The following is a 22,195-nucleotide window of genomic DNA, read 5'->3' as shown; positions in this document are numbered from 1 at the left end:
CAGGAATTCGTCCTTCTGTCCAGGCTTTCTGAACTATACAGTGCAGCCACTGCAAGACTTTTATACCACCATACTTCAGCATTTCTGGTCAAATATCATCTACTCCTGCTGCCTTTCCACATTTCAAGCCTTTGATGGCTTTTTCTACTTCAAGTATGGATATGAATTCCTGACTGTATGCCTATTGAGTTTTTTTTACCACTGTGCTATCACTGCTTGTTTCATTTAGAAATTTTTCGAAGTAATTACTCCATACTTCAAGGATATCTTTTTCTCCCGTTTTCGTCACACCTTCATCATCTCTAACTCCTTTTACAGCACTCTTTCCTCCATTTCTAAGCTTCTTCAACAACCTCCAGAATATCTTACCACCTTCTTGATATTTATTTTCTATGTTCTTGCCAAAGTCTTCCCATGACTTTTGTTTAGCTATTTTACACAGTGTTTCGCTTTTTTACATTTGTCTCTGTATTCTTTGAGAACACAAGCTGACTTATTTGACAGGAACTTTTGATATGCTTTCTACTTTTCCTTCACTGCCTCTTTAACTTCCTGTGTCCACCATGGAGTTCTGATTTTTGTATCCTTGCAGACAACCTCACCACATGCCTCTCTGACTGAAATAATCAGGATTTTTCTTCAAGGCTTGCCACTAAATTTCGAAGTTTTGGTTCCTGTTCTCAAACTCTTTCCTTTTTTGTTCAATAATCTTTATGTATTTTAGTCTACAGTTCACATCTGAGAGCTGCTCAACTTTTATTCGCTTTAAAACTTTCTTACATGTTATTCTTTATAATATGAAATTCAATTTTATCTTGCTCTAGACTAAATAGTGATCACTTCCAATTTAAAATCCTCTGTGCACTCTGGTGTCCTGCACCAGAGAGAAAACATCATTATCAACAATAACATAGTCAATGAGACTTTTCTTATTCCTTGCCTCTTCTCTCCATGTGAATTTGTGCATATTTTTATGTTGGAACATGGTGTTCAGAATATTTTCTTCATATAATTTACATATTTCTTTTTTCATTTTAAAATATCATCTCATTCATTGGTTAATATCACTTAGTTATTTGATCGTAAGGTGGCTGCCAACAAATTATTAAATAAGTTTTATTTCCAGAGAGTTGGAATAATACTTCTGGATCTGAAATCTTTAATTCAAACATAACAGTGTTACCTTTTAAAGAATCACCAAAACACTTTCAATTTTAATTGCCAGTTTTCTCTAAAAGCCTGAAAGAAAGAATACGAGGAAATGAATAGTCATTAAAAGCTCAGGATTATCATTTCCAATAAATAAATTCTATAATCAAATCAATGCATTCCTTTAGCTGATTATTAACTTTAGATGAATATATACAGTATGCATAACACACACACATATATATATATGTAATAGATGTTTAGCTTAGATTTCTTGATTTAATTAATGTATTACATTGAATACGTGAAGTTTTTTACTTTATTCATGGAAATTAGCGATAATGTTATGCATCATTTTATAAGCTATTCCCCCCCCCCCCAGAACTGGAGTGTTGATAATTATGTATCTATTAAATACTTCAGTTGTAAAAGAAAGTTCAGTTATGATTCTTAAACTAAACTTTTCATGCTTTGGCAAAATCAGTGAGTATTCCTGCTGCAAAGGAATGCTCTGAGATACAGGGTGTCCCATAAGTTCTGAAATATTTCAATAATTCATAAAAATCAGAAAAATTGATATATTAGAGTGTGGTTTGCACAAAAGTGAATCACAAGAAGGGGATTTTTTTTTTTTTTTTTTTTTTTTGGTGGGGAGAAAAAAAATGGTTCAAATTTTCACTAGTAGAGAGTATTGTACCACATGCCTTATTGTGAATACATGCAAATGAGAACTCTATAAAATGTGGTATGTACTGCTGGCAGCTCATAATGAATGCTTGCGAATTCCAAGTCATTCAGGTGAACAGAATTGTTTTTGTGAAAAGAAAAATTTGTTTTATGTAAGTGAGGAATCGGTAGCCAAAGCTTTATGAAAGTTTCGAACACAGAAAAGAATGAACATTATTCTTGTTGAGAGGCTTATACGCTGGTTAGACATGATAACTACTATTTAAGGAATTTACAGCGTATACTGGAAATATAGATTAAATAAACTTTAATATACACTTTCCGATATTTCGGCGAACGTCACGTTGCCATCTTCTTGGGAACTTACTAAAAAGACACGTGCACACAAGTACTAGTAACAGCAAATGAGACTGAAGCTAGGAAGCTAGCGTTTTCCTAAAGTCCTGATGGTGCACCCTGGCGGGCTATTGGTAGTTCTTCGCCTTTGGGCTGAAGTTCTTCTGATAAAAGTTTCCCAAATTTGGGGCAGTTTCATGCATCCAAATTTGTTGAGGTTTGGCATGTTCCTAAGGGCCGAGGCTGATTCCATGAATAGTCTTTCATACTTGAACTTGCTGCGGTGTATTACTGTGGCTTTCTTCCATCTTATTCTGTGGCGAGTATCCAGAGCGTGGTCTGCAAGCCCAGAGTGGCTGTACTGGTGAAATCGGATGTAATCCTTGTGTTCTGAGATTCTGATATTTGCTGTCCTGCCTGTTTGGCCAAAGTAGGACAGTTTACAGCTGCAAGGGACCTGGTATACACCAGGTAGGTCTAGGGGAAGTGGTTGGTCTTTGGTGGAGCGGATAAGGGATGCCAGTTTTCTGTGTGGTTTGTAACAAGTGGTCAAGTCATGTTTTTTTAAGATTTTATTGATTTTTTCCGAGGTGCCTCTGATGTAGGGAATAGTGATGGATTTAGAGTAATCTTTTTTGTGAAGGGGAGGGGGTGGTGGGTTGTGGATAACTGGGTTAAGTATTTTATGGATTTTTTGGAGGGGGTAGCCGTTGGCTGAGAAAGTGTCACGGATGTGATTTAGTTCAGTGGTTAGGGCTTGATCATTAGAACAGATTATTTTTGCCCTGTTGAATAATGTTTTAATAACTCCATATTGTTGTGAGGGGGATTGGTGGGATTGTTGGTGAATGCATCTGCCTGTATGGGTGGGTTTTCTATAAACTGAGAAAACCAAGGTTCCATCAGGTTGGCGGGTGACTAGTGTGTCTAGGAAGGGGAGGTTATTGTTTTCCTCTTTTTCCAGGGTGAATTTGATTCTAGGGTGTTGGTTGTTCAAGTGTGTTAGGAAGGAGAGGAGTGAATCCGGGCCATGTGGCCAAATAGCGAAAACATCATCAACGTAGCGAAGCCATATGGTAGGTTTTTGTGGGGCTGAGTTTAAGGCTTTCTCTTCAAACATCTCCATGAAGAAGTTGGCCAAGGGTGGGGAAAGTGGTGAACCCATGGCTGTCCCCTCTATCTGTTTGTAGAATTTTTCCTGCCAAACGAAATAGCCTGAGTTCATTGTAAACTGAAATAGGGCTGAGATATCGGGAGGAAATTTAGCTTGGATTAGCTCTAAGGTTTCTTTGAGGGGGACATTCGTGAATAGGGAGGAGACATCAAAACTGACCATTATGTCATTATGTTGGAGTGTACGGTTTTCTATACTGGCTTTGAAGTGGCTGAGTTTTTTTATGTGTGATGGTGTATTGCCAGTATAGTGTGAGAGCGCTTTGGCTAAATGCTTGGCTAGTTTGTAAGTGGGGGAATTAATGCCATCCACTATGCGACGTAATGGCACATTTTCTTTGTGTATTTTTGGGAGCCCATATATGCGGGGGGGGTCTAGAGTTGTAGGGTTTTAGTCTGTTGGTAATCTCCACAGGCCAAGAAGTGACCTTCTTAAGGAGCCTATGGAGTTTTCTAATTTGTGAGTTGGTGGGATTGTAATCAATGGGGAGGTAAGTGGAACGATCTAATAATAAAGCCTTGAGCTTACCTGTGTAGTCTTTAAGATTGAGTATCACAGTGGCGTTCCCCTTATCCGTTTTGGTGATCACTATTTTTTTGTTTCTCTTCAATTCTTGTAGTGCCTTGTATTCACTAATGGATATGTTGGATTTTGGAGGTTTTGCTTTATTGAGAACACAGGCTACATCCAATCTAATGTCGTTGGCAAATCCCGCGTTCAATTTGAATCATTAATTCCTCGGCCGGTAATTTCCTAGGAGCAATGGCGAAGTTGTGACCACGTGACAGAGCGTGGAGTGCTTCTGGCTTTAAGGTAGCTGACGATAGGTTAACAACAGTGTTGGTTTGTAGTTTGGACGCCGAGTTCTTTGTTAATTTATCAAACTTGTTGATATGGACATATCAACAAGTTTGATAATATCCTTCCTAACACACTTGAACAACCAACACCCTAGAATCAAATTCATCCTGGAAAAAGAGGAAAACAATAACCTCCCCTTCCTAGACACACTAGTCACCCGCCAACCTGATGGAACCTTGGTTTTCTCAGTTTATAGAAAACCCACCCATACAGGCAGATACATTCACCAACAATCCCCCCCCCCCCCCTCACAACAATATGGAGTTATTAAAACATTATTCAACAGGGCAAAAATAATCTGTTCTAATGATCAAGCCCTAACCACTGAACTAAATCACATCCGTGACACTTTCTCAGCCAACGGCTACCCCCTCCAAAAAATACTTAACCCAGTTATCCACAACCCACCACCCCCTCCCCTTCACAAAAAAGATTACTCTAAATCCATCACTATTCCCTACATCAGAGGCACCTCGGAAAAAATCAATAAAATCTTAAAAAAACATGACTTGACCACTTGTTACAAACCACACAGAAAACTGGCATCCCTTATCTGCTCCACCAAAGACCAACCACTTCCCCTAGACCTACCTGGTGTATACCAGGTCCCTTGCAGCTGTAAACTGTCCTACTTTGGCCAAACAGGCAGGACAGCAAATATCAGAATCTCAGAACACAAGGATTACATCCGATTTCACCAGTACAGCCACTCTGGGCTTGCAGACCACGCTCTGGATACTCGCCACAGAATAAGATGGAAGAAAGCCACAGTAATACACCGCAGCAAGTTCAAGTATGAAAGACTATTCATGGAATCAGCCTCGGCCCTTAGGAACATGCCAAACCTCAACAAATTTGGATGCATGAAACTGCCCCAAATTTGGGAAACTTTTATCAGAAGAACTTCAGCCCAAAGGCCAAGAACTACCAATATAGCCCGCCAGGGGGGCACCATCAGGACTTTAGGAAAACACTAGCTTCCTAGCTTCAGTCTCATTTGCTGTTACTAGTACTTGTGTGCACGTGTCTTTTTAGTAAGTTCCCAAGAAGATGGCAACGTGACGTTCGCTGAAATATCGGAAAGTGTATATTAAAGTTTATTTAATCTATATTTCCAGTATACGCTGTAAATTCCTTAAATAGTAGTTATCAAGAAAAGAATGAAGAAAGGTCTATGTCCTATCACTCCTGCCAGACTACAGTCTCTAACACTCCATTTTGAGGAAACTGGAAATTTGTCAGATCGCCCTTGCACTGGAAAACAAGTTATCCAAAGCCCATATTAGCATTGTGGTATCACAAATGAATTCCCATAGTGGCACAATCAACAAGTGGTGTAAGCAGTGCACGGGAAGCCGCAAGAATCGCCATCACAGTCATAGCGAAAATGTCCTTATTCTGCATTCTTCATGGTGTGTTAAACTTGTATCCATCCAAGCTGCAATCTCTTCACCAGCTGTTACCAAGTAATACCACTAAAAGGGAGGAATTCGCAACGTGGGCTCAGCTAAAAGTCACAGAAGATCCAGGTTTCGTTGTGTACCACACAACGAAAAATGTGCTTGTGATGTTCATTTTTCATTGTGTGGTACAGCTGGTGAAGAGTTTGCGGCTTGCATTGATACTAGTTTAACACACCATGAAAGATGTGGAATACAGATATTTTTGCTATGCCTGTGATTCATGCAGCTTCCCATTTCATTTTCACAGCAGGAGTTCGACTTACTTCTACCCTGCCCCAATTTTCTTCATGCAGTGTATTCTTCAAGGACATCCTAAACTTGCTTTGAGACACAAAACTGTCTTCGTTTCTGGTGGTTATCATGTGGCATCACTACATTTACTGATGTATACCCTCAAAATGGAGAATGTTTTGGATCTCAAAGTGTGTTTAGCATGTCCTTAAAGAGTATACTCATGCTCATTCAGAAGGTTTTCAAGTCAGTTGCCGCATAATTCCAATGTCACATACTCTGCCAGATCATTTCTGGAGAGAAGTTTAAATAGTGGTATGCAGGAGGTATCGTTAAGGTTACATCATAGTATGGTGACTGATCGCTCTCTGTATAAGTGTCATGTCCAAGAGTCTTTCCTCTTATTGCATGTCCCCGCTATATCCTTTCATCTAACCATAACAAACCAATAATGAAATGCTCAAACATTGACAGTGACACTGCAACTAAAACAAATCTCACTCAAAAACCAATCTTCCCAACAAAAGTTGAACTAAGCACAATATACAAAACATGTCAGAATCCCTAGGGAAAAAAATCTCATCTTCACATCCACTTTACACCTATAGAATAAACACCAACATAAATGAATTCAACACTTGCAGTCATCTAAACCAGACCTACTCTCGACAGAGTAGTAGGTCTGAACTGGATGTTGAAAAACATCAACATCCAAAACAAACAGCAACATCAACTACTATCCACCTTCTATATACAAATTACACACCACACTAGTTCTTTGCTTTGAAGTCTCACTTGTGCCTTTGTGAGATCTAACATCGCTTGCCAGAGTTTAGAATCCCCTGCTTTTGACTTCCTGTCACCCAAGGTTTCCCTTGCTCCATTTAATAATATTCATTTGCATTATTTACTCATATCCAAACTCTTGAAACCACTCTGACCTCTTCACCTTCCTCTCTATGAAGCTTGACTTTTTGCAATCCACCTAACCATATAGTGAGGTCATCTTGCCAAGTGATCTTAATGTCAACAATTCCACCTGGCTCTTCCAACTCCATTGACTAAACTGGATAAGATACAGAAGTTCTTTTGTATAAGTAATGATGTAATGTAAATCATATATTACATACCTAAATTTTTGATAATCCCCCCCACTACCTTTTTAACTATAGAAGTTTGCCTTCTATATACATAGTAGAGGTCACCTCTCCTCTTAGTAATTCAGATCACAATCTTGTGCAAGTCTTCCTCCAGCCACTCATCCTTGTGTCCTTTAGCACTACAAAGGTACCATGTGGGATGACATCCGACGCTTCTTTTACATGGTCTGGCAATTGCTTCTGCTCTTCTGACCCAAACATCCAAACTCTTGTTCACTTTCTAAGCCATGGTTTACTGTAGGCAGCTTTCATCAAGAACTCCAGTTTCATACTCAGTCTGTGCCAAAGCACGTAATAAATGCAGACCAACCATTAGCAAATTTAAATTTGACTTCATAAACGCCAACAGCATATGGAGACCTGAAGTGGCTTGAAAAAGTTCTATATTTGGTCTCTAGAGCAGGGTTTCCAGACTATGTAAAAAAAAAGTATAAAATTGATAAAAATAGAAAAAATATCTTTAACTATATCTTCTGGTTATAAAGACAATTGAGTGCAAATTCTGCTCACCATTACTCACCTAAAGATAAATCTGACCCTTCCATACTAGAATCTGAGCAATGTATGCATCGTGGGGTTTTTTAGAAAAAAAATAACAATAGAAGAATACTGACACAAAAAAGTCTTCTGGTCCAGATGACATCTCTCCAATTATTCCCAACCATTGTGCTCTAGACTTAATACTTGTCTCGTACTGTCTCTTCAATCTACTATACATAGCTAGCACTCATCCCAACATATGGAAGCAAGAAGTCGACTGTCAGACTACTAGTCAATCATCATCATCTCAATCCTTTCCAAAATAATGGAAAAAGTCATCAATCATCCTTCTCTGCTTATCTGAAGGCAGAGGTCTTAACTGTGGACCATTTAATCATAGTCCACAGCTGATCTCAGCCTATATCACCTACTACTGGACATGTGATGGAAAATTTTGGGAAAATGTACTGTTGCTCTTGACATCCAGTGCTTTTGGCTACACTTGACATCAGGGCTTGCTAAGCAAATTGTAACTTGGTCTACCTGATGATTTTTGTAATTGGATCAGCTTTCTTCCTGGTTGTTCATTGTTTGTTGTGGTTGATGACTCCATCTCTTTGAGCTTTGTCACCATTTGCAGAAGTGCCTTGGGCCATGTTCTATCTATTTCCTATCCTCCATCCTGCACATAAATGACCTGCTCTCAATCACTACTAATCCTATTCACAGTTTTATTGGCAATAGTACTTCATTCCTCCTACTCATTTGACAAACCATACAGTGTTCAGACATCCTGAACACTGCAGAATTATCTTCAACTGGTGCCTTAAACATTGATCTACATACATCTGACAATGTGGCAAGGACAGTATGGTCACCTCCAATGTCATCAAAATGCAGTCTTGCCTTTTCTCTTGCAAAAGGATCTCAGCTCACTTACTCTTAATAATACACAAATAACCAGATAGGATCACATCTCTATGTTTGGACTGACATTTACCTCTAGCCTCTCCTAGCATAAACACATCAATAACTTCTTCAGCATCTGAAAAAAATTAGGCATGCTCTTTCACTCAAGATGCTATTTTTCACCTATCTTTGAGCAACATTCTAAGGATGGGTAGATTTAAGATTGGTGAAAAATAGTATCTTGAGTGATGAAAGAGTATGCCTAATTTTTTTCAGATGAGTATGCCTAATTCATTCTAAAGAAGCTATTGTTTGGGATGGGTGTTACAGGGCAGACGTTTAACACCCATCTCTTCACATCCTTCCATAACAGCTGCAGCTTAGTGGCATGGGGCATTGTTGTCTTAATAGTAACATGGGTTTGTTCCATAAAAACTCCACAGTCTAGGCAGCACCTGCTTATCCAGAATATCAAGGTACTGAGCTGCCTTCATTGAACCACAGACAACGACTGGTGGCCTCACTCGAAACCAGCTGAATGCACCTCACACCACTATTCCTCCAACCACCAAACTTGACTGTGGATATAACACACTGTGGTAACAAGTGTTCACCAGGTTGCCTCCACACCCACACCCTGCCATCAGACTGGGAAACAGGTGAACCTTGATTCATCACTCCAGAGTACTGTTTTCCACTGGTTAGTTGTCCAGTTCACATACTCTTTGCACTAGTCCAACGAGCCACCTTGTTCATTGTTGTGACGTTTGGCTTGTGTGCCACTGCTCTTCTGTGGTAAACTCATTAAATGGAATTCTATTCTTTTCATGCAGTATTAGCGCTTTGCTATGGTGCTACTAGTGCTCTGGAACTCATCACAGATGGTCTGCTGATTGTAGCCGGTTTTTGCATGCTACCCATTTTAACACCCTCTTGTCTCTGTCAGTCATTTTCAGCAGCCACCTTTGGTGTTTTCCTGCACTAGTGATACCAGAACATCTCCATTTGTTGATCACATTGCCAACTGTTGATTTTGGATTCTCCAGTTGAGTGGCAGTGGCACATATGGACATGCCACTAATGTGACACCTCTCTCGAAGTCACTGAGTTCACATTGTGTTGCCATACCACCTGTATTCAACTGCTACGATGAAATACTGCTTCCTATTATCTGTACATTGGTTTTTATGTTATTAACAAACCTTGAATATTCCATAACTTCAAATAACAAGGGTGTCCGAACAATTATTGGTAGACAGTGTATATTGCTCTGTATAATGTTCCATTTACATTTATATAATTGTAGAATTTTGAAAAGCTTTTCTCTGCACCTTGTCAATATGTCTTTTTTACAGATCTCTAAAACTTTAGATCCTTGTTATATTCTCATGATTTTTCAAGTATTTGTTGTAAAATGAAAATCTGATCTTGAAAACCTCTGTCTTCCCTGAACCCAGCTTGTTCTTCTCCAAGTTTCTGTTCCAAAACAGGTTTAGTTTCCATTGTGATTCTGATACAGTGAAGAGCATACAAAGGAGAGTGTTTAAAAATTATATCAGGATTGTGGAATACTGATTATGAAGATAGATTGAGAATTTGTGGACTGCAGACACTAACAAACTGGAGTAAGTGTGGTTATATGATTGAGTCAAGTTTCTGAAAGGGTCATACAGGATTTCAATTGATGAAATTTTTCATTTCATGGAGGGCAGGGAAAGGATGAGAGGGTATCCTTGCTAGCTGAGAATGAATACCACCAAGAAGGGGGTGAGATCTAGATTTTTGTCTCATAGAGTGGTGCATGATTGAAACGGATTGCCGTTGGATGTTGTGTGTGCAAGCAGTGTCAATAAATTCAGGAACAAGTATGACAGCTGGTGCATGTAGTATGGACTTCTCTCAATGAGTCTCTCTTAATAATAATAATAATTACAGAACTATAATTGAAATCATTACTATGCAGAATATTTATAATACCACTCTGAGATTTAAACTTGCAGATCATTTCTATCTGTGTCTCATAATGCATGGTCTGTTGTCTTTCTTCTTAATATACTTTTACTAAATAAACAGGAGACAGCACTTTTTCCTGCTGTACTGTAAACTTTTATTCAAATATAAAATATTTTATTTATTTTTCAGACCTGTCCTGACATATGGAGAAGATGCCATTTGACAGTATGTAATTTTGACAATTTTTTAAAATAAAAATTGTTATAAAAATTAGTTTCATTAATAATTTCATTAAAATCAATTTAATAGTTTCATTAAATTTATGAATATCATGTAATTCATAAATTTCCCTTATTTCTAGAAAGATTCTGTAAAAACTTGTTTCTGTAATCTGTCCATTTTTTTCTCCTCCACGATGTATTATACCATATTATTGATAATATATTTTATTAATGTTATAGTAATCTCTTTAACTACTCCTATATAAATTAGTGTTGCTATTTCAAGTTGGTGTAGATATCCTCTTCTGTGGAGTCTCTTATAAAAATCATTCCCAACTTACACTCCAGTCTTCTGAATTTAATACTTTCCTAACTCTGAACACTGAAATGATCCTTACTAGAGTGAAATTTTCATTCTATTTGGAACTCTTCCTTTTATCAAAATCTTGCTATGATTTTTTTTTTATGTGGATCCAATCCACAAGATAAGTTCCCACAAAATGGGAACTTATCTTACATTTTAGTACTTTGGTGAGGTAAGGGTGAGATTATCTCAGAACTTTGTGAGACCAAACCTATTGCTTTTCAAGACATTTCAGTCCTCCAATAAATGAAATAGTGGTCTTGCACCAGGTGAAGGGAGCCACGAAGACAAAGAAATCACCCTAAGACTTGCACAAGAAAGCCATATAACAGATACAAACCCATAGCCTGGATTGTAGAGCACATGTCAGCCAACCAGACTAGATTTACTCTTTACCTCATCCTAACCAAGTAGCTAAAATCAATCCACATTCTTATTAGTGAAATAATAATGATTGATTTGCTGTGTACAGTGCTTTTAGCAAGATTTAGGTGTTTACTTTTATTTGTTGCAGGAACCTTTTTCATGGTATTCAGTAGTTTATATAAATGAAGGTTGATTGATTAACATTTCTGCAATAATTTTTGCTAGTTTTTTCAAATATTCTTTTAAGATAATATAGTCAACTCTGACTGTAGCATACTCATAGGTAGCACAGGAATAATTCACTATAGTGATTTTTTTTTTTTTTTTTAGTTAGAAAAATAGTATGTCTGTGGGATTTTACTTAGAACTTTTGTTAGTTTGTTATAGTGGGTGGGGAGTAAATATAATCATTTGAGTAAAATTCATTTAATTTATATTGGAATTTTTAAAAATATAATATAGTAGATGCTTGCTAGAGTGAATCTCTAGTTTATTATAGTGCATGGTGTGGTATAGTGAATTTAGAGAAAAAATACTGACTACATTCTCTTGAAACAAAAGAAAATTGCTAGAAACAGAATTAAAGAAATGCAGGAAAGTCTACATTTATGATAGAACAAAAAGGATTGTCAGGAACAGTATGTAAAGCACACTAAATTGACAATATGAAAAAGTACAAATGTAAACAGTGATGGGAGATATAAGAAAGAATCAAAAGAGGAAGAAACTATAAAAATGAAAATTTCAAATTAATGTTTAAATTTTGAAATGTTATATTAGCTTAAACTGATCAATGGATAAACTTATTTATTTAACATAGCAATTATGATATACATTTCAGGTTTAATAATGCTTAATTTGCATCTTTCAGTAAATGCGCAGTATATTGGAAGTGATTATATAATGACTGTTATACAATAGCACTTATTGTATAACAATCATTATATGATTTTATCCCCTTCTCATGAGATGATATAATGAGTTATACCATTTGAAAACATAGGAAAGAGAATTTTTATTATTTGTTAAGATGAGAAAGGTTTGCCACTGAATCTCCAAACACTTCTAGATTTAGTGGAGATTTCGTGTAGAAGGCAGTGTTCAAGCCAGTTTTAACTTATGGATCTCAGGATTGGTTAGAAATAATTAATGACTAGAGACCACATATATGAGTTCTGAGAAAGATTAGGAGAGTGAACATATGGCATCAATGGTAGTATCATATTGAAAATGAGGATATGAAGAAAGAACTTGACTTGGCATTCAGGAATGTGTTAGGAGAGTTTATCTCAGGTGGTATAATCACTTAAACAGAATGAGAAAGGAAAGGTTAGCAAATGTTCTTTGCCAGGATGACAGGAAAAATACCCAGAAGAAGATCATGATATACAGGGTGTTCGGGATAAATTTGACAGTTTCGTAAGGAAAAAGAAAATCTTCTTTGTATCTATTAAATTTAATGAATTGACACAAAAACATTACAGGCAGAGTTAATTACAATACTATCAACAAGATTTACTCAAAATAACCACCATTAGCATCGATCACAGCTTCAATTCTGCTTCGGAACCTCGAACAAGCTGATGCTACAGTCTCCCTGGGAAGGGCCGCAAAAACTGTTTTAATTTTATCCATTAACTGGGCTTTTGTATTACTGGAAGTGCGATTGGTGTCTTTTTCAACTGCGCCCCATACAAAATAATCCATGGGGTTAAGGTCTGGGGAGTTTGGAGGCCAAACATTTGGACTGGTGAAGTCGTAGAAATTTTCAGACAACCATTTTTGACTTTTCCCAGAGGTGTGGCAAGGGGCCGAATCCTGCTGCCATACATACGGCCTACCATTGGCTACCCTTGTTATCCAGGGCTTGACTACAGTTAGCAACTCCACGAACAAAGCCCGAATTCCAATGCCAGGGTTCTTCAACACCTGTTCCTGCAGATTTGCGAGGAATTCTGCTGTACGAACGCAATCAGATCGTCTGCTAGGGATCTTTCTTCTTGCTACATCCTCGTAGTCACCATTGCAAGTCTCTAGTTCATGCCTGATTGTTTTTACTGTATTCAGGGAGCATTGGGCAGCAGTCGTAATATCCTTATTTTGATGGCGGGCACGAATCATCATGATACAAGTTATTCTCTTCCATGATTCAGGTGGGTTCCAGCTATCCATCCTTTCTGACATCTTGTATATGAATGAAGAAGGGTCCAAACTTTTAAATGAAGAGAAGTGTGTGTTAATACATGTAACTTACGGAAAAATATAATTAATTATAAATATGTCAAATTTATCCCGAACACCCTGTAGATGGATTGAACTAAAAAGTGCTTTAAAAGACAGGGGGTGGGGGAAAGATGACAATAATATTGGCATTTTCACAGATAACAGATTAAGTTGTAGGGAAACTGTTTGGAAGTTAGTGCTGATGTAACTTTTTTTAATACAGTATTATAATATCCTGTGCTCCCCTCCTCTCCAGGATACATATCAGGAATTTGATGATGATAAGATAGATAAAGCAGCACTCACAACATCCTGTCTTGTGACCTTCTTTTTATCTCTTCATAACTCTTAGCACCAGTTAGCATCATTATGTTATTTATATATGAAATTCTTGATCTGCCTTGTGGCCTCTTTCCTACTACAGTCCCCTCCATTATTTCTGTAATCAGTCCCCCATGCCTCAAATGGTGTCCAATTAAGCTTTTTCTTCTCTTATTGATGTGTTTCATTAATGACTGCTCTTGATGAACTATATTTAGAACTTCTTCATTACTTTTCCTTTCTGTGCAATTAATTTTCATCATCTTTCCTCAACACCAAAGTTCAAATGCCTCCAACTTTTTCATGTCTTGTTTTGTTAGAATCCAGGCCTCACAACCATATAATGCAATGCTCCATTGTGAGTTCTGCTATATTTACCAATCTCCGAATTGATGCATCAAAGAGAAGGTAAGATAGATAAATATAAAAACAGTTGCAAAAAAAAAAAAAAAAACTATTTTTTGAGTGCTGTGAAATATGCAAATATATAGTTTCTGTATATTTTGGGTAGTTAACTTTCAGATTTGGTTTGTTGGTTTGCTTTCAGATGGTGGAGAGGTTAGCTGATGATGATCTCTGTGGTTTTTGAAAGGACTGACTGAATTTTTGAATATTGGTTTGTTTCCGTGCAACAGAATACCTGCTGGTTTAATAAGAAAGACTGAAAAGATGACATAATATTAGTTTGAATATAAGATTGAAAAGATGACATAATATAATGTTAGTTTGGGATCTCAAGTTTTTAGCAAAATATTGGAAATACCCTCAGAACCAGATTTTTTGTTAGCATCCAAATTGCTGAAATTTCTTTTGATTTCTTTCTTTTGGAAAACTAGGAGTGGTGTGGAGTGAGCAGTTCTTTGGAAAGTGAGAGAAACTGTGCTTCAGTCATTGGAAGACTGATGCTAATAGGTTTGCCTCATCTTTTGGTGGTGATACTTTAGTAATATTTTGATGTGACATTGGTGGAAACATGATGGACAAAGATTGCTACAAAATTGCTCAGGTGAAGGACCAGAAGGCTTGATTGCCATATGGTCAGGGGATAAATTAGCAGTATTGGGCCTTTTCAAAATCTGATTTGTATTAGTTGATGAGGTTTTTTTGCAGTTGTTACAAAGTGCAATCTAGGCTGAATGTGATGTCGAATTTTTGTTTTCAAGGCACTCTTGGTACATTAAATTGTTTTTTAACACTGCCTTGGTACACCTTTTTTTTGGAGAAAGCAGTTTGGAAGTTTAAGTGGAATGAGAGATGAAAGTCTGGTTATTTTATTTAGCACCTTTTGCCAAAGGACTTAAGACTGAGAATTGTTGGATGAAGGTTGTTCCATGGTGAAGGAAACTTGGGTCAGGTTACAATTGAAGTTACTGAGAGGAAAACTGACATTTATAGTGTATTTGGAAGGAGCTTGATAAGAAGAGGCAAAGAGTGTTAGCAAGATGATATGGGTTATCTATTATTCTGAGATGGGCTGTCTGTGTTAGGTCATTGCTAATAGCGAATACATTGGCATCTCTACCTGCTTGAACAGTGTAGTTGGAGAAGAGAAGCCAGTTTGAGTTGTAAACATTGAAACCTTCAAGGAAAATGGCCTCCATATTTGGGGACTTCATCTGCAGAAAATCGAGCTTTAGAGATAGTCACAGATGTCAGAGCGGTCATAAGAAGTTTTAGCGCAATAGATTTGAATGCAATATTTTGATTTGATATTTTGCATTCTCTGGAATGGGATATAAGTTCAATTGAATGCGCAAGTTGAAGTTTTATGGTTAAGTCTGGTTGTAATAATAAGTTTTGTTAGTTTTTTTTTTTTTTTAAATCTTTGGGAAGCTGCATATGATCTGCAGTAAAACTGTTTCATTAATTTCTCCTTCATTATGTGTGGAAAGGAAGAGATAAATAAAGAATAAGGGAAGGTGAGAAACTTGTTCACCACCCACACAGAGGATACCCAGTCTGTTTGTCATTGTAATTGCATTATAAAGACACCTTTCTTGCCCCCACCCCCCCTTAAAAATTTATAAAACATCTGATAGGTTGAGATGTTTAAAGTGCATTCATATTTTTCAGACCACTGTTGAAGGAATATTTCAAAAATCGTTAGAGAAAAGGAACATAAAAATATACTGTTATAACTGTGGACATAAAGAGCATTATGGGCATGTAAGTTCTTAATTAAAAAATTAAATTAATTTTTTTTATTTAAAATTAATTTTTTAACAATGTGCTATATTGATTTATCTTCAAAGTGTGCATTGTTTAAATGTAGGTTCTTTAAAACCATGCCAATTTCTATTGAAGACAATGATGTCTGTCTTCATACCAGACTTCAATTTTACCAACAATCACTTCCAAACCACCCATGGAGACAGCTGACATGTGCCACACACCACTGTTGCCTTTTTTGATTGTTGCTATTCTAATGGTTTTATTTGAGTATTTATTTATTTATTTTTATTTTTTTATTATTATTTTTTCAACTACTATTCTCCAGAAACCACTCAATGTAAGTTTGCAAAACTATTCAGTGAATTATGTCAATGTAAATTATTATTATTACATGAAACCTCCAGTGACTCATTGCAGGAGGGCACTCTACTCTACTCTGCTACACACATCTCATTGTCTCCCCTACCACTTAATTTTCCAACTACACATGACACACATTTGTGTGTTCATGGCTGATTTGCCTGTACATGGGATGAAAAATCCAAGTTTTTGGGAGAAAAAACCCAGCTACCTCTGTATGAGATTGGCTACTCACATTCAATTGAAAAAGGCCCATTCTATAAGGATTAGAGAATGAACACAGGTCTTTTCAAATCAACGGGTGCAATGTTCCATTGTACTTCCAACTGTGCTATGGAGGTGCTTATTATAATGATTATTTAAAAAAAAAAAGAACTTGTATTTATATATTTAAAATAGATAGGACTTTTTCCTGAATTTCATTTGTGATTATGATTTTGTCAGTTTATGAACAGTTCTTTTTCAGTATGGTTATTCTTTTATTCCTTTTTTGTTTTCAGTTCTGGCATAATCTCCAAGACGTTTGTTCCTCCTTTCATAGCCTGGTTGCTGGAAACAATAATCTGACCATGGAAAGGAGTTTGGGAACATGTTACATAAATTATCCATGTTGGAATTAGAGTTCACGTTACTCTCAGATTTTTCTTCTAATGAAGATGTTCCTCAGAGCTCTGTTACATCACCCCCCCCCCTCCTCATATACAGAAATGACCTTTGTTGTACTGGTTTATCTCTTTCTAATTTTTATCATGTCAATTCTTTATCTAATTTTATAATTCTGTCTATAATTTCTCTTAAACCCTTTTAAAATATTTTACTTTTTTTAGTTTAAAAATCTCCAACCGTCCCTCAGACTTGAAGACATAAGTTGCAGTCAAAACTTATAAAGTGTGAGGATAGACTTATCAGAATTTAGTAAGATAACAGTCATTAATCTTAACTATTGCTCTAGGTTCTCATCAATTACTATAATCCTTTGTCAACATAGAGAAATTTATTTGTCTCTGCACCACTCTATGATTAGAAATTATCAGACATATTTTCTAGGAGTAAGTAACTGCTAAGCACTATTTCACACTGGACAAAGATCTCTTAATTCTCTCTAGACTTCTTTCTTACAGAAGTGACTGAGGTTAATACACTTTTAACTTCAATATTTAGATTTCCCGCTAAGGCTCAAAAATTTTTATGATAGGTACAATGAATAGAATTCAGGCAGGCATTTGAACATATGTATACAAAACATTTATTATTCCAATCAAAATCAAGGTACATGAATTTCACAGCTAATTAAAGGAAAGACAAAAAATATCCAATAATACGTCTTGGTTCTAGGCCAACTTAAGTAAAATATAAGGGAATCTGAATCAATGCAAGTATCTAAAGTTTACCACATTAAAACATACAAAGGTCATATAATACACTGTCTTATATCCATAACACATTAAGAATAAAGTTTATGCCCTTTCACGTAAATTTTTAAGTTCCCTCTTCCTTAGGGCAACCATTTGATCAAAACACAATCTTTTATCTAAACATTTGCAATAAGCCCTTCAATTATTTAATGCAATTATCACGATTTATTCCATTCACATGGAAAATTATGCTCTCTAGTATACAATTCTTAATGACAATCAGAATTCCTTAGCATTTTTATCAAGACATATAATTCTAATTACAGTAATGTCCCATTCCAAGTTAACTTCATGTCAACTTAACTCGTTCATAAGGAACTAACATTTCTTATTTACCCTCCTTTATATAAATTCCTGGGGACCATAAATATTCTAATTTATAAGGCACTGTTTTCTCTACAGATCTCAGTATTACATGGTTTTCAAGATATCTAGTCTTCTGACAAATTCTTTATATATATTTTTTTTTAATAGATACATTTGCATCGAACAAAACTAAGTCTCTTGAAGTCCCCCCTTTTTCTAGAGTCCTAATTCACGGCACATTTTCCCAGTCATGATAACATCAAAGGGAAGGAACAAATTTTTCTTACCATTTGCAGACGACATTCATCAAAATTCGGTAACTAACTGATTCGGTAAATCCGTTCGGACGATTCTATGTCCGAGCGGATTTCATCTGCTCAGACATAGAATCTTTATGTTGAAGAGCTGTTGCAGATGATTCAACACTAAGTCCTGTAGCATGAGATCCCTATCCGAGTTTCTGACATTAGTGACACATCTGGGAAAAAAAATTAGTCAAGAAGTTCTGGAACAAGAGAGTGTGTCTAGAATCAGTAATAATTGTTATATTTCCCTCTCAGTCACTTTCATTGGATCAGTTCACACAACAAATCATCTATCATACCATAAGCCACTAGCACCAAAAGGTACTCTTGCGGTCGGAAATGTAACTGTACTGAAAATAGCGCTACAGATGCGTTTGGCGGACAACTTTATTGTCGGAATCGTGACTTGCACATTTCATTTTATGTGCGTTGCCGAAGGCAGACTTTCATGTTAATAGGATTAAACCCCAGGAAACATGTCTAGACCCAATTGTATTTTACAATATATATGGAAACTTTTATCACACAATTTACAGATTTGACTTACAGGTTGGGGTGCTTAAGGATCAAAGCTGTATAACTGAGAGAAAACCTCTACATAGCCTTTAAAGGAATGTGGAGAACTGACCAGGGCTTCTGACCTAATGTCCAATCCTCACCTTCTCGTGGTGCACCCTGTTGGGTATCTACTTGGATGCTGAACGAACGAGGATGGGCTGGCAATTTGGGATTTAGCCGACCAAATTGTATTCTTATTGGCTTAAACCAGACAAAATGATGGTACAACATGATAAAATTTCATGCCTGCTGGGGCGTTGCCCGGTTAAACAAGCCCCCTGTTGTCTTCGCCAGGGAACCAGGCCAAACAGTGAAAAGTCAGCTACCGGAACAAATCTGAAAGCACACCCCCAACTCAACATCACCAGAGTTAAAGATCGGTATTATTCAACATAAGAAGCCTGAATGGCAAAGAAATGGAGCTAGCGGAGGAATTAGATAAGTAGCAGATCGACATAATAGGGGTGACTGAAACAAAAAAGACAAAAACTGGTGAGATCTTTCTGAGCAAAAAATACAAAATGTTATATTCAGGAAATGATCATCAAGGAATAGCCATAGTTTTCAACACAAAATACAAAGCTAATCTTCTTGAATGGAAGGCAGTCTCAAGTAGAGTGATGTGGGAAAATATCAGACTGAGGAATTGGGCACCGAGACTTATTTATGCCTATGGTCCCACAGAAGGTTCTGCTAAGGTAGAAGTGGAGCAATTTTTCGATGCTTTAGAAAGAGCAACTAACACAATGAAAAAGGAAAAGTTGGTCCTTGTTGGAGATCTAAATAGCAGAGTAGGAAATGATGGTCAGACATACAAAAATATTTTGGGAAAATTTGGAGAAAAGAGCAAAGCTAATAATAATGGCAAATACCTGTTGGATTTCTGCTCAGGACATGGACTGGTTATTACTAACACCATATTCGAACATAAAGATGTGCACAAATTTACATGGAGAGAAGAGGTAAGGAATAAGAAAAGTCTCACTGACTATGTTATTGTTGATAGTGATGTTTTCTCCCTGGTGCAGGACACCAGAGTGCACAGAGGATTTGAAATTGGAAGTGATCACTATTTAGTGTCTTATGCAGGATAAAATTGAATTTCACATTGAAAAGAATAACATGTAAGAAAGTTTTAAAGCGAATAAAAGTTGAGCAGCCTCTCGGATGTGAACTGTAGACTAAAATACACAACGATTATTGAAGAAAAAATGAAAGAATTTGAGAACAGGAACCAAACATTGGAGATTAAGTGGCAAGACTTGAAGAAAACCCTGATTGACTCAGCCAGAGAAGAATGTGGTGAGGTTGTTTGCAAGGATAGAAAAATCAAAACTCCATGGTGGACACAGGAAGTTAAAGAGGCAGTGAAGGAAAAGAAGAAAGCATATCACAAGTTCCTGGCAAATGAGTTAGCTTTTGCTCTTAGATAATAAAGAGACGAATGTAAGAAAGTGAAACGCTGTGTAAAACTAGCTAAACAAAAGTCATGGGAGGACATTGGCAAGAACATAGAAGATAAATATCAAGGTGGTAAGATATTCTGGAGGTTGTTGAAGAAGCTTAGAAATGGAGGAAAATGTGCTATAAAAGGAGTTAGAGATGATAAAGGTGACATGAAAACAGGAGAAAAAGATATCCTTGAAGTATGGAGTAATTACTTTGAAAAATTGCTAAATGAAACAAGCAGTGATAGCACAGTGGTAAAAAACACTCAACAGGCATACAGTCAGGAATACATATCCATACTTGAAGTAGAAAAAGCCATCAAAGGCTTGAAATGTGGAAAGGCAGCAGGAGTAGATGATATTCAACCAGAAATGCTGAAGTATGGTGGCATAAAAGTCTTACAGTGGCTACACTGCATAGTTCAGAAAGCCTGGACACAGGGACGAATTGCCGTTGATTGGAGTAGAGCTCTAATAGTACCCATATATAAAAAGGGAAATAAAACAATGTGAGAATTACAGAGGTATTTCCCTACTGAGTGTTCCTGGCAATATCTATGCAAGTATACTTGAGAAACGGTTGAGAAAGATTGTGGAAGAGAAGCTTGGTGAAGAACAAGCTGGATTCAGGCCAAATAGAGGCTGTCAGGATCAGATCTTCACTTTACGACAAATAGTTGAGAAAGCATGGGAATATAATAAAGATCTGTATTTAAGTTTTGTCGATCTGGAAAAGGCATATGACAAGGTGCCAAGAGAGTGAGAAGCTATTCAATACGCTACAGTTATATGGTGTCAATGGGGCATTATATCAAGCAATACTTAGTCTTTATTTGAGTTGCAAGTCAGCAGTTAGAATTGAAGGAAGTACAGGAAGATGGTTTAATGTTAAATCCTGTGTGAGACAAGGATGTACATTATCCCCTCTGTTATTCATTATCTATATGGATCACATTATGAAGGAAAGTGGTATTAAACATGATATCAGAATTGGAGATGTTAATGTCAGCTCTTTGCTTTATGCGAACGATGTTATACTTCTAAATAAATCCGTAACACGTTTTCAAGATTCCCTGACTAAATTGAATAACTCTTGTAATAGATATAGTATGAAGGTGAGCATTAAAAAGACAATGAAAATAGGTAGGATTGTTGAAAATGTCAAGGGGAACCTGTGGAACGAGTAAAACATTTCAGCTACTTATACACGATTTTTAGTGAAGATGGTAAATTAAATATCGAAATAGACAACGGAATCAACAAAGCTGGTATGGAAGGCAGTCAATTGAATAAATTCACATGGAATAAGAGAGAAATTAGTCGGAACACTAAATTAGCTGTTTACAAGACAGTGTTCAAACCAGTTTTAACTTATGGATCTGAGAGCTGGGTCAGAAGTAAAACACTTGACCAAAGACTAAAGACTGCATATATGAGAGTCCTGAGAAAGATTAGAGGTGTGAACAGTAGGCATCAATGGCAATATCATAATAAAAACGAGGATATTAGGAAAGTACTTGACATTGTCATCATCCAGGAATGTTAGCAGAGCAAATTTCAAGTGGTATTGTCACTTGAACAGAATGGGCGAGGAAAGATTAGCAAAACAAGTGTTCTCTGCCAGGTTGGGAGGAAAACTGCCCAGAGGAAGTCCAAGATATAGGTGGATTGATATGGTACAAAGTGCCTTAGACGATAGAAATATAAGTTCTGATAATGTTGGAGCCTTGACA

The 22,195-nt window shown here is 36.7% G+C and overlaps 1 protein-coding gene across 3 annotated transcripts in view; it reads left to right on the top strand.

Moving 5' to 3' along the window:
- Positions 1–22,195, top strand: part of LOC150099556 (uncharacterized) — a 90,711-nt gene that overhangs the window by 35,806 nt on the left and 32,710 nt on the right. For all 3 annotated transcript variants that reach the window (XM_090403960.1, XM_090403959.1, XM_090403958.1), the window contains exons 5-6: positions 10,593–10,628; positions 15,972–16,064. In XM_090403960.1, coding sequence (XP_090260086.1) covers positions 10,593–10,628; positions 15,972–16,064 — 129 coding nt within the window. The remainder of the gene's footprint in view (positions 1–10,592; positions 10,629–15,971; positions 16,065–22,195) is intronic.

Source organism: Typopeltis vanoorti, chromosome 14, assembly GCF_054136105.1.
Source record: "Typopeltis vanoorti isolate ZY-2024b chromosome 14, IOZ_Tvanoo_1.0, whole genome shotgun sequence".
Classification (NCBI taxonomy): domain Eukaryota; kingdom Metazoa; phylum Arthropoda; class Arachnida; order Uropygi; family Thelyphonidae; genus Typopeltis; species Typopeltis vanoorti.
This window is presented reverse-complemented; position numbering and strand designations above follow the sequence as displayed.